This window comes from Lipophrys pholis, assembly GCF_963383615.2.
Source record: "Lipophrys pholis genome assembly, chromosome: 8".
NCBI classification, from domain to species: Eukaryota; Metazoa; Chordata; class Actinopteri; order Blenniiformes; family Blenniidae; genus Lipophrys; species Lipophrys pholis.
Window position 1 is genome coordinate 29,804,089 of NC_137630.1, and position 13,522 is coordinate 29,817,610.

Below are 13,522 nucleotides of genomic sequence, written 5' to 3' on the forward strand. Positions count from 1 at the left end.
CGGCGGTGTGGTGAGTGCGGTCGCCGCTGTGGTTGTTTCGGGTCTGCTCGTGTTGATAACGACACACTTCGGACGCTTTTCGTGGCGGAGAGATGGGAATTCAGAAGATATGGCTCTGAAACAAATGGCCCTCACGCTGCTGGCCCTGTTCGGGTCGGCGGCCGTCGGTAATGGTGAGTTTGACGCGGGCACCTCTCCGGCTTTTGTCTCGCCGTGTTTTCCTGGACCGGGCATCGCCTGTTTGTCGCTAATCGTCATGGCGCTCCGCGGCTCGCTCGCTCGGCTAGCCGCGTCTAGCCTAGCGTCGACCTCCACGGCTGTTCCTTCCTGAACCCGGAGCCGCGTTTCTGTCCAATTGTTGTCGATTACGATTCAGTTTATTTTGTTATTTTTTTATCAACCGACTGATTGAACACGAATAAACACGGAGCAAGTAGCTAAACAACAACAACAACAACATGGTGGGGCTGTGTTGTCTCGCGGCGGCTGCTAACGTCTGCTAGCTCGCCGTGGAAAGTTGAATAATGTGGTTATTTCAGGTTTTGTTTTACATCCTCGACACTTGATATGGAGGTGATTTTTCATTGTGTCGCGCGGACGCGCCGTGTGACACATCATAAACACGGCAGTCTGTTGGCCGGCACCGAGGTTAATCTCCCGGTTAATGCTAACATATTTACCAAACAGACAGGCAGTTGCCCATCATCACGGCGAGGCGACACCGTGTAACGATAGCTGGCTGGTTAAATATGCGCAATGTGGTCAATTACAGTTTCAGTCACATGCTGTGAGCGCCGCTCTCCACGCTGGAAGGAGCAGAATGGGAGGCTCTGAATGGAGGCCTAACCTACTTTGTGCATGAAATGTGTTTTTGAGGGTAAACACTGGCAGCGCCGCTTTCGGTGCCCGTTTGTAAAGGAGTGAAAAGGCTGCTTAGTGGCCTCCAGCAGAAAGTGAATGCTGGCATAGGGGCGACGGCAGCCCGCACATTCAAGCCATCCCAGACAGGAGTCAGAGTTGAAGTCTGGGTTTATTGTGATGGAAATGTGGCAAGTTGAGGGGGTCTTTTGAGGCGCCAGTTTATGGGCACTGCTTCAGTCTGAGTCCCCCTCCCTCCTTCCATCTGCTGGAGCAGCTGACGGCCAGCCCCACTACACTGCGATCTAATCGGCGTGGATATTCCTCTGAAGCTCAAGAGTATTTCCCTCTGCTCACCTTTTGACTCTTTTCCAAGTGAGCCACTTCTACGGGTTTAATAGATTACACATGGCTATTTCTTGGTTTGAAGTCTGACTCCACTTTTGCTCTTCCTGTGACTTCCTCACCTTGTTCCAGCTTGTCATTCACAGGATAGACTCGACAATAATGATGCACACACACACACACACAAAACTGCATGTTTGTGTGCCAGAACAAATACCTTGACTGCATTAACTTTCATTAAAGCGTTTAAGTTTTACAAAGTTGAGTCATGCTTCCAAGAATCATAAAAAATGGTCCTCCCCCGCTTAGTGTAGACAAGGGTGCAGTACACGGTTCTTGTTCTGCATGCTGGGAAAATAATCACACCTAAGTGGCTGGTTTGTTTTCCATCACTACAGCGATGTGTGAGGTGGGGGTGGGTCGTGTGTCCAGAGCAGACACCGAGTGGTGATGGGTCCGTCCAGCTGGTGGGGCTCCGTCATGTCAGGGGCCCACAAGTCTGGCTCAAACCAGACCGTCACAGCACATAATAGATCGCACCACGCAGAGCCCGAAACCAGACAAACCTGAAAGTTGCCACGCTAGAGCAAATTCCTGTCCAGCACCAGTGTGTTTGTGTGTGTGTGTGTGTGTGTGTTTTTGATTACTTTTACTCGTACGTTTGATGAATCAGTCACGTGTTGTTGACTTCATGCGGATTAGGAGTCACTGGTGTTATGTGCATCGCATGCCAGCATGACGCAGTCTGCCTGGCTGAACTGAACACAGTAGCAATGTGATATGGGTATTGTCAGCCACACAGCCCTGAGGTAGGGCGCGTCCCTTCCTTTCTCTTTCTCCATTTTCTATCTCTTATATTAAAGGTCACCTGCTTTGCCGGGGTTTAATCTGTACTGTGTTGCCTTTGTTGGCACTTCTGTTGGTTAGATGAGCTCCTCCTATCTGGTGAACTCTGCACCCTCTTTTAGTAGCTCTTCCTCATGCAATCAGCTGCCCTGCCAGAGCCTTGTCATTCTGTGATATGCGTCTGCATAAACCAGAGACACGGTTATTGGAAACTGGGATAGTGGCACGGTGTCCCGAGAAACACATTCTGGTACAGGTGCTGTTTAATGTCAAATCAGAATGTGAATGGCTCGAGGTGGTGGAAGCATGTTCTTCAGTTTGAAACATGTGTACACCTGCCTGTTAGATCAGAGCCAAGGGAATGCACCCAGAAAGGCCGAAGCCTATTGGGTTCAAAGCTGTCTGTCAGCAAACTGTATACTTTGGACAAGAAAGCGGCGTTTGACATTTGTATTTTGAGATGCTGAAGCTTGAAAAGGAGAGAACGTTGTTTTTCTCCGCTGCCTCCCATCTAAATGTGTTTGCAGTTGTCGGGACCTGTTCTCAGCGCGTTGATGTTTTGGCTGCCGAATCCCCGCAGCTGAATTATGATCAAATGAAGTTGCAGCACGTACTGCGTGTAGGATTTCAGTTCACTTCCTGGCCCAGACACCTCGTCCATAATGATCCGTGTTTACCAACAGTTTCTCCAATGTGGCTCCCAGCCAGTCGGGGGGTCAGGTCAGGTCCAGGGTGGTTCAGCTTTCCCTCCATAATGACCAGTGTGGTTAATGACCTCCGTTAGCCCGGAGGCACGGAGCCCTAATTGCTGCAGCAGACACCGTAGCCTCTGACTGACCCAGCTCCGCCATTACTGATGTTCGGCCGCAGGGGATTACTACCACCCCAGAGCCAGACCACTTCTTTGCATTTCATTTATTATGAAGTCTTGATCTGTGCTGAAGAGCTCCTTGCAGTTTATCCTAAACATACACGGGGAAACAAAGTTGCTATTGTCACAGTACACCAAGACAGACTTTTGTAGCTGTGTGAGTTCATGTCTATAGAGCTGAACCCGACACCCCTCCTCCATTACGTGAGTCTTTGAAGAGGTGTTGGATTTTTTTCCCCTTCTTTTTTGGCTGCCGTTGGAATTTAAATTGGACCTGCTGTACCTCATAATTTTCAGCAGGGAGGCGTGCACTCTACTTGTCAAGTTTTTTTTTATGTGTCCTCAATACTTCCCTGACAATTATTTGCTTTGATTGGCATGAACCAGGGTAGGGCAGCTGGGCCTATAGTGCAAGTTATCCAACAAGTTCTTGAAGTACAATTTAAGCCTGCACCTTGTACCTTTTTTTTTTTTTTTAAACTGGGCCCGACTGTGTTTCATTTGCCAGTTAAATACTCATCCTCGTAAGTGTGAAGTCGCTCCTTCTTGTACCAGTGAAGTTATCCTTGTTAAAAGCATAGCTGTTCACTGGAACAGGGAACACCAGACACGCATAAAGGCAAGTAGAGGTCTGCTATTGACGCCTTAAAAAAACTATTACTTCAACTGTCGGGCTGAAATTGGACCTGTTGGTTTCACTGAAGTCGCAGTTTTCAAAGTCTGATTTAAACACCAAGTAATGCGACTGAAAGTCAATTTACAAGGAAATGTTCAAGCTCCATGTTTAATCCTGATCCACAAGTCAAACCGTGTGTGAAAAAGGTAAACGGGAGCTCAAACCCAAAGAGCCAGCTGGCTGCTCACGGTAAACACGACAAAAACTGGTGGAGTTTGTGTTCGGGTGGCGGTCTCGACTCACAATTAAAAGCTGTGGTCTGTGATTGTAGGTTAACCGGAAATGGCCCAGTGCATTGATTGCTCTCCCGTGCGTCTATACTGGGACGACGGCAATGCTTGCTGATGCATAATGCAGAAATATACGTGAGCAATATGGAGGCGACTGGTCGTCTTAGAATGTGAGCAGCCGATCCGGAGTGAACCAGCCGTCTCGCTGGTGTGTGTTTGAGTCCAGCAGGACGGCAGACAGACGGGACAGGAGGATGAGCTGCAGCCTGGAGGACAGTGGTTGGTAGAGATAGTAGAAGCAGCTTCAGCCCTGGAGACTTCACTTTAGAATCAGATCAGTAATCTGACCCTGAGATGCAGACAAAGGTAATGACTTTCCTCCTTCCCCCTAGCATTGATTAGGACACAGTTGCGGTGTGCGCGTCGGGAGTGTGTGTGTGTGTGTGTGTGTTGCGCTCACACTGTCTGGTGGCGTCTGCTTGTCTTGATCAGCTCCCAGTCTGGTATCTGTATGGATCTAATTTCAGCCGGTGCATTTTGGTAATGGTGCTCTCCTCCCTGTACGCATGCATGCACGCACAGACCGTCTCCGTCTGCGCCACTCGGCCCCTAGAAACCCGCGGCGTGTTTGTGCAACCCGCCGTCTGCGAGTATTTCCCTCTGACGTTTCCGTCTCTGTTTTGACGGGGCCGTTTCGCACGAGTAGGCCTCGAACGTGGAGCGTGTACATTGACCTCCGTCGTCGAGGTTAACGGGTAAACCTGTTTGGACTGGGACTACGCTGTGGTTTCATTTGGTCCGGGTTAAGGCCGCGTTGTTTACGGCAACAATGTTTTATTAATCCCTTCCTCACTACGTCTGCCGTTTCCTGTCTCGACATGAAAGGTATGACAGGAACTTCACATGCCAGAAGAAAATCGCTCTCCCCTCTGTTTTCCCTGCGCGGTTCCCTTTTCCTGCTGCCTCCCGTAAGTCAGAGTCTAGACTGGGTTTTAATGACAGTTGCAGCTGGTCACTTCGGTCAGACTTCGAGCGCAGCTGGGGGGCTCATTGAGTCCTGCTTGTTTCCCCTCTACCACCCCCCTCCCTGTATTGTCCCACCCGAATGGGAGACACTCCCCTCCTCTCGGTCCTGTCTGGCTCAGAGAAGCCCTCCAAACATTGGGGTTATTACTGGTAACCCCCAGTCTGTCCCGTTTGCTCCACCCATCCCCCCTACACACACACTGCTCCACACTCCCCCTGTCTGCTCTTTGTTCGCGTATGGCCAGTCCAATCCCGCCTCATGTCGCCTTAATCTCTGCACAAAGGACCAGTGTAAAGACCCCCAATTATGTGGATACAAGTGCAGAGTTCACTCACAAACTGCACACACCCGGCCTCCACTCAGATCCGTGTGTTTTAGTCTTGATGTTGCTCCTTCAAATCGAGCTTCGTTAACTGTTTGGCTCTGAATCCATTGAGATATGCAGAGTACTGTGTAAACAGCAGGTTGAAGTTTGATTCAGCCGCCTGCTGGATCTTTACCTGGCCTAACGTTCATATTGAGTTTTCATTATACGTCTGAGGTCTTGGCTAAATTGTGTTCTGCAGCCTGGGAAGAAAGTGTTAGAAGCTGCAATGATTTTCTGCCAGAAGAGACTTTTTTTTTTTTTTTTTTTTTTCATTTAAAGATACTGTGAATATCTATTTGTATAGAAAACCTTAAGGCGTTGCTGCAAATCAGCGACTTTTAGGATTTACTTTTAATTAGTTGGGCTGCTTGGATACAAGGATTAATCTTTACAAAATGTTCACATCATTTAATCTCTAAACATGTGAGATCAGTCAGTTTAGCAAATAATTCTCCTGCGATTCTTCCTGCATCGGCTACCCAACATGTTTTTTGGGGTTTTTTGTGTGTGTGTGTGTGCTGAACACTACATATGGTAACACGGTTGCCCGAAATGACAGGGAAGATTTGCCACAAACCCAAACTCTGGGCAGACCACAAACCATCCATGGCGGATACAAGAAGTGAATGTGTGTGTTTTCAGCCATGTTTGGTTTCCTTCCTGAGCTTCTGTCTGTGTGTCTGCGCACCATCTGTCTGACCACACAGAGTCTCCATGATGGATGTGCCTGTCCAGTCCAGATCCCGGGGTTCTTATCTGACTGTTGTCGCTAATTCGTCGCTTCATATTGGTGCAAGATGTTTGTGGTGGAGAAAAATAAATGGATGTTGGGTTTACGTGCGTGTGCATGTGCGTGTGTGGGTTGTCTTGAAAGTGTTTCTTTTAAACTTCTTTCCTTCACGATGGATTGATTGCGGCGCTTCCTGTCTGCATTAGCTTGAAGATTGATTTGTCGCAGAAGGAGCATGTAAACAGCAGCAGCCCGGTGGAAGTGAAGTTCCAGATTTTTTGTTTTGTTTTGGTGCAAATCAAGGATTTGAAACCTACTGACGTTACTCCCTGCCATCGGTTTTATTTAGCACAACTATTTGCTCCATTAATGCTGCAGATTAGTGTGATCTGGCAGCGACTTGTTTTTTCTCTCTCCTTTATCAGGTCCTGCCTGCTTCACCTCTGTGTAATCTGCAGGAAATTCCATCTGCATGCAAGCTTCAGTGAGTTTGGACACAGTCAGCCGAGAGTTCCTGCCACTTTCTCTCTCGCCTCCTTTAAGAACAAGACTCAGATAAACACCACACACACATGTGAAATATTACAAGTGTTTCACATTTCCAGTTACCGCTGAGTGAGCGAGCGTCATCACGTCAGTTCCCACACACAAATCGACGTTCAAGAGTTCAGCCTTCCTGTGACAATCTGGGATTGTGGTTTTGGACACTTGCACGTTACATGCTGATGGTGCAATCGGTGTATGAGGCATTTTTAAGCATTTGCTAATCTGAACCGCCCTGAGAAACGGCTCCGCTGGTTAAAGATTGTTTAGCAAGCGGAGAGATCGGTGGTCACAGAAGTCCTGAGTGAAAGACGCGGCGGATTAGTGGACTCTCGCCACTCTTAAAACCCGTCTTCTCTCTACTTGACCAGACACTGTCAGGAGTCCAAGTGACGCTGAGCTTCTTTCTTCTTCTTTCGCTGATTCGACGGCGACTGAAGTGTTTTCAGTTTCTCGGCTTGTTGGGTCTCACTCGCAGCGCAGTTGTCAGTCACACAGTTCAGCGTTTGTGTTTCTTTCCCACGTGAAAGAAAAAGCCAAGCATCCTAGTCACACCACTACCTCATCGTGCCGGCCCCCCGCTGTGCATTGTGGCGAGAAGAGCCCCCCCTTTGTGCCGGCCTTGTTCTAAATGAGAAGCATGTGTGCTATGACTCAAAATCACATTTCGCTCCAAATCGAATCAGTTCTGCAGTTCCTGGCTCTGCGGGTTAGACCTGCCGGTGCTGGTTTTGTTTTTAGATGTGGCAGATTTGTGCCGGCTTTCTTGCACTGACCTCATTTGAGCGTGTAGATGGACCGGAGTCGTTTTATTACGGCGGCTGCAGAAGTTCCATTGTGTCACATTTAATAGGCCGCCGTGGTGGCGGGTGCCGCGTTTAATGAAACTCTTATCTCATTAGCTTAAACAGTGGCTGCTCTCTGTGTCAGTCGGAGGAAGACGGAGGAGAGGAGCAGGATGCTGCGTCGGGCGTTTGGCAGGAGCCCTCTCCCCTCGTCGGGTTTCACTTCGTGTCCCACTGGGCAGGTCCGTCTCCACCCTGCGTGTTTGGGTTCATCTGCAGTGAAGGATCTGATTTCAGGGCCGCCGGGGCCGTCTGGCTGTTTCTGCTGAACTCAAAGCTCTGTGTCTGCACGTCATGAAATGCCCACAATTGATTGGAAGAGCTTTTCATTTGGTCGTGAAATTCTGGGATCAGTTTGCCCCCTGCTGGACAAAACCGAGAAGTGAAGAAGGGAAAAAAAAGAACCTTTTGTTACTCTGTTGCATGGTTTTATTTTGGTAATTGTTGACAGTTGTACAATGAGGGAGTGCTCCTCCCAGAAACTCTGGCAGATTAAATGATTCAGGAGTTTTGCAAACGGGAAGAAGCAATGAAAAGTGTTCATCTCTATTCCTTTATCAAATGAATTGCTATTTACTCTGCTCTCCGCTCTTCCCCCTCAGCTTTACGTTGTAACTGCACAAACTGTGAGAAGACGGGCTACGAGTGCGAGACGGATGGCGCCTGCATGGCCTCCACGTCCTTCATCCAGGGCGAAGAGCAACACGTCCGCATCTGCATCAACCAGGAGAACCTGGTTCCCCCCGGGCAGCCCTTCTTCTGCCTGAGTGCTGAAGGCCTCCTCAACACTCACTGCTGCTATGTCGATTACTGCAACAGTATTGACCTGAAGGTCCCAGGTACGTCGCCGCCCGAGATGTCCTCTCAGCAGCTGCTCTTCAGTCTGCAGGGTTTGAATGAATGAATGACCAACACGTCTGTTTCTTCTCCAGTCCCAACAAAAGGGGGGGACTGGTCGGGCTCGGGAACCAGCTGGGGACCCGTGGAGCTGGTGGCGGTCATCGCGGGGCCCGTGTTCCTGCTCTGCGTGCTGCTGATGGTGGGCGTGTTCCTGTTCCAGTATCACCAGAGGGCCTACAGCCACCGGCAGCGGCTGGAGGTGGAGGACCCGTCCTGCGACCATCTCTACCTCGCCAAGGACAAAACACTACAGGACCTCATCTATGACATGTCCACCTCAGGATCGGGCTCCGGTCAGTCGACGCCACCCATCCAAATGGGTTTTTTTTTTCATGAATTTATCGCAGTCTAACGTCCTTGTCTTTCTGCTGCCCCCTGCAGGTTTGCCCCTGTTTGTGCAGCGGACGGTGGCCAGGACAATCGTGCTGCAGGAAATCATAGGAAAGGGTCGCTTCGGGGAGGTGTGGCGGGGGAAGTGGAGGGGAGGAGACGTGGCGGTGAAGATCTTCTCGTCCAGAGAGGAGCGCTCCTGGTTCCGGGAGGCTGAAATCTACCAGACAATCATGCTCCGGCACGAAAACATCTTGGGCTTCATTGCAGCGGACAATAAAGGTGAGGGAGGCTGTGCATCACAATGAAAGACACTTTGTTTTGGGGAATCCCTGAAATAATCCTGAACCACTCCTCCTCCTTTTGTTCCTCAGACAATGGCACTTGGACTCAGCTGTGGCTGGTGTCGGACTATCACGAGCACGGCTCGCTCTTCGACTACCTGAACCGATACTCCGTCACCATCGAGGGGATGATCAAGCTGGCGCTGTCGGCCGCCAGCGGCCTGGCACACCTCCACATGGAGATCCTCGGCACTCAGGGTGAGACGCCCCCTCGTATCAAACAGACCAAAAGGCAAAGTGAAAAAGGCGCTGACGTTCTCCTCTGCTCCCCCCCCCCCCCCCAGGTAAACCCGGCATCGCTCACCGTGACCTCAAGTCCAAGAACATCCTGGTGAAGAAGAACGGCATGTGCGCCATCGCCGACCTGGGCCTGGCAGTGCGCCACGAGTCCATCACAGACACGATCGATATCGCTCCCAACCAGCGCGTGGGCACTAAGAGGTAAGTGTTTCCAAATGGATACGGTACACCGGGGATCCTTCTTAGCCGTTAGCACTCTGCCCACTTTTCTTCCCGTCGGCGAATCTCCGGGATCGACTCCGAACAGTGAACATGATGGTTGTAGTGGATTCTGAAGAAGCGGTAATAAATCTCTCCCTGCTGCAGGATCCACATGAAATAAGACGCCGTCTTTAAATCCACCATTTAGAGTTTTTTTTTTTTAGTTGTGGCGAGTATTCGTGATGAAAGTGTTTATTTTTATTTACTTTAGTGAAAATGACTCAACATGAAGCCAATTTGAATGAAACCTTCTGCTGCAAAATCCAGTGAAACTCCAAAATCCCTCTATGGATGTTTTTACAAACTCAAAAGTTTTATTTAAATTCTCTTGGTGGTTTTGGATCGGAGCCTGTTACAGGCCGGTTTTAGCCCGTGAGCCTTATGTTGGACACCGCCGTGCGTCCCGAGCCCACTGCTGTTTTGTCATTTTTTTCTCTTTTTGATTCGTCAGCAAGGCGACTTTACATGTACGACACAGGTGCTTCACAAAAGCAAAGAAATATATAAAAATGCCATTAAAATCGTAGAAATACAAGATATTGAGAAAATAAAAGCATTTAAGTGACGAAGGGAATTAAAAGGGGAGTTTTAAAAGTAAACACTAATAAAAATGCATTTAGAATAGTGAAGAATTAGAATGATTGAAAGTCAAATCACAGATATTCTATATTGTTATATTCTTTAGAATTAAACACGAACCTGGAAAGGAGACGTGATGCTCGGTATCTGAGCGGTGGGTGTTTGTGTTGCGGCCGATCCAAACGAGACATTTCAGATCCTCTCCTCGGTGTCCCTCTGTCGGTGTTCCTCTCCTCGGTGTTCCTCTCCTCGGTGTTCCTCTCCTCGGTGTTCCTCTCCTCGGTGTTCCTCTCCTCGGTGTTCCTCTGTCGGTGTCCCTCTGTCGGTGTTCCTCTCCTCGGTGTCCCTCTGTCGGTGTCCCTCTGTCGGTGTTCCTCTGAGGCTCTAACTCCTCGCCTGCTGCCGTTCAGGTACATGGCTCCAGAGGTTCTGGACGAAACCATCAACATGAAACACTTTGATTCCTTCAAGTGTGCCGACATCTACGCGCTGGGCCTGGTGTACTGGGAGATCGCTCGCCGCTGCAACGCCGGAGGTAAAAGCACAAACATTCCCTTTTTTTTTTATATATTTAAAAAAAAAAAAAGGTTTGAACTCTTGTTTATTGACGGCGGGTCTCGGTTCCCGTCCCCCAGGGATCCACGAGGAGTACCAGCTGCCGTACTACGACCTGGTGCCCTCCGACCCGTCCATAGAGGAGATGAGGAAGGTGGTGTGCGACCAGAAGCTGAGGCCCAACGTGCCCAACTGGTGGCAGAGCTACGAGGTATTTCTCACTGCCGACGCCAGCAGCTGCTGTTTTCTAAAAATATTGGGCCTCGGCGGCTTTGGCTGAACAAAACGTCCCGAGCAGGAAACCAAACCTCCGGCCGTCTTCGCTGGTCAACGGCGGCGCCGCCACGTTTCTCTTGGCGTGATTTTTACCGTTTACTGAAGTTAGTGACGGCGACCTTTTGCATCGAATGTTCAATAAAAGGTTTGAATAACAAATCGCCTCCCGGGAGGATTTGGATCATGTAAATAAACGAATACTTACGATCATGTTTGATCTCTTAGTTGAAGGAACTTCAGAGGGAGAAAATATCACGACGGGTCTTTTCGATTTGATCAAAACAAATTCAAAGTGTGACCGTTTCCTCTGCAGTCGCTGCGAGTGATGGGGAAGATCATGAGGGAGTGCTGGTACGCCAACGGCGCGGCGCGGCTCACGGCGCTGCGCATCAAGAAGACTCTGTCCCAGCTCAGCGTGGAGGAGGACGTCAAGATGTGAGCGTGCGGCGGCGGCGGCGGGACGACGCGCTGGAGACGCACAAGCGGAAAACACTCCCACATAGGAAACAAACACTAAAGACAGACGTGAAGTGAAACCCTGCCAGTTTTAAAGCCACACTCCAAGTTGTGACAAGGCCTACCTCACCTTTTTAGCCAAAACTACTGAGAATCAAACCCCCGTCCCCGACCCCCCCCCCCCCCCCCCCCCCATGTCTCCTCCGCCCCTCCCCCTCCCCCTCCCCCCTCCACAGGCCACAACACTACACCTTCTACCACTGTTAATATCATGACTTTCCACCTCCTTGTGTTTTCGTCTCCCATGGCAGGAATTCTGACTCTTGTACAGCGACAGGAACTTTTTAGTTTATTTTTATTAAACCTCAGAAATTTGAGAAGTGGCGAAGGAAGGGTGGAGCTCGCTGCAGGTTTTTCCCTCGTTAGGAAGAGAAAATGTCCCACGTGTCTCTGAAATGTGTGAAAGAGAGGCTGTAGCTTTGTAACCCCCCCCCCCCCCTCCCCTGGTGTTAGTATGACTTGTGGCAGGGAAACAGTTTGGGATGGTTTTTGTTTTGTTTTGTTTTTTTATTTATTTGTTGATAGTTTTTATTACGTTATTGATGAACACTGTGAGATGAACATTTTTAGTGGTTAGTAGTTCAGTCCGATCGGGGGGGGGTCGTTTCCATGGCGACATCGTGCACACTGAGCAAATAAGAAGCGTATGAAATGGCAATGGAACATAGTCTTTCTTTCTTTTTCTTTTTTAAATGTGTTTGTAGAGACATCCTGATGAGACACTACTGATGATGGGTACATATGATTTGTATATAGAACGTGTGTTTTATTTTATTTTTAATGCCACAAGCTTTTTTGTTTTGTTTTTTTTTTTCTCGCCTGGACGGTACTTTCAGAAGTTTTGTTCTGATCTTGGAAAGGAACTGCTGGAATTTATTTCTCACTTGCTCCTCATTGGTGGTACTACTGATCCCAGATTATTTTTGCTGCAATGTCTTTTTTTTTTTCTTTTTTTAAATACGTGTATATCTATCTGTAAGAATACATCTGTTGGAATCCGTCTTTATAGACGTCCTCTGGGGTAACATCTCTCTCTCTCTTGTCGACACTGGAATACTTCAGAGCGTCCTGTAAACTCTTGATTCCGCCTGCGGGTGTTTGTCGCTCGGGGACGCAGACGGGTCAAACATTCAGATGTGAAATGTAGAAACGTTTTTTTATTTTTTTCCTCCCCAAAGACAAAGTGAACCTGCATGTTTTTCGTTCCGTCTGCAGACTATGAAAGTATTACACTGACGTTTGTCTCCCGCGGGGCTTTGCACTGTTCGTCCAGGAATCGTGTCAGTACCGGGTTCTGCATGCCGTCTCAAACACTGGCGCCTCGGCAACGAGGTTGAGCAACTTTTTTTTTGTTTTGTTTGTTTCCGTTCAAGTCGTTGTCTGCGTACCCCCCCCCCCCCCCCCGGAATGTTGCTGCTACTGTTGACACGGGGAGAAGTTCAGCAGCCGGATGGAAGCGGAGGCGAAACCCGTCGAACCAAAACTGTCAAAAAGAAAAGAAAACACTCCTGTCCGTGTTTGGTTTGTTGCCATGGTGATGTGACCATCAAGACATCCTGTTCATAGGTAATAACTAAGATTTCAAAAGTAATATTGTGCAGATCTTTTCAGAATTAGTTGAAAAGTGTGTATATAGATGATATACAATAAATTCCTCTTTCTTTTTTTCTTTTCTTACCCGTGTCTCCGTCTGGTGTTTCTTCAACGTCTCGTCTGCTTAAAGGGCCAAAGTTCATTTCATCGATTCGTCACATAGAGATGTGATGCAGCGCTCACTTCTGGGAAGAAGAAAGGGGAAAAAAAAAAAACTAGAGAAACTTTCTCATTCAGCTCAAATGTGATTTTACCTCGTTTTAACTTTTCAAATAAAAGTTTTTGATGTCAGATTTTCACAGCATGATGTATAAATTAGATTTTTATTTAGATATTTTCTTCTGGTTCAGGTTCTACAAACCTAATGATCATAAACCAGGGAGAACATGCAAACTCCAACTCCCAGGAAGTGATGTCAAACGTAAACATAAATCAAGTCCAAATTTTAACTTTAGATTCTTAGATCATGACTCTTATTGTGTAATCAGTTGAGAATTTACTGATTTAAAAAAAAAAATTTTTTTAACCAAAATGAGAAATTCTACATAACCGGACGAGACGGCACGTGTATTTAAAATGCATTTTTATTT

The 13,522-nt window shown here is 48.3% G+C and overlaps 1 protein-coding gene across 1 annotated transcript; it reads left to right on the forward strand.

Moving 5' to 3' along the window:
• On the forward strand, positions 1–13,009 carry acvr1ba (activin A receptor type 1Ba). The gene is made up of 9 exons (XM_080470167.1): positions 1–173; positions 7,941–8,177; positions 8,271–8,531; positions 8,620–8,850; positions 8,943–9,110; positions 9,197–9,353; positions 10,403–10,527; positions 10,628–10,758; positions 11,137–13,009. The coding sequence occupies exons 1-9, from the start codon at positions 110–112 to the stop codon at positions 11,260–11,262; spliced, it is 1,500 nt and encodes a 499-aa protein (XP_080326293.1). The 5' UTR covers positions 1–109; the 3' UTR covers positions 11,263–13,009.
• The last annotated feature ends 513 nt before the right edge of the window (positions 13,010–13,522 follow it).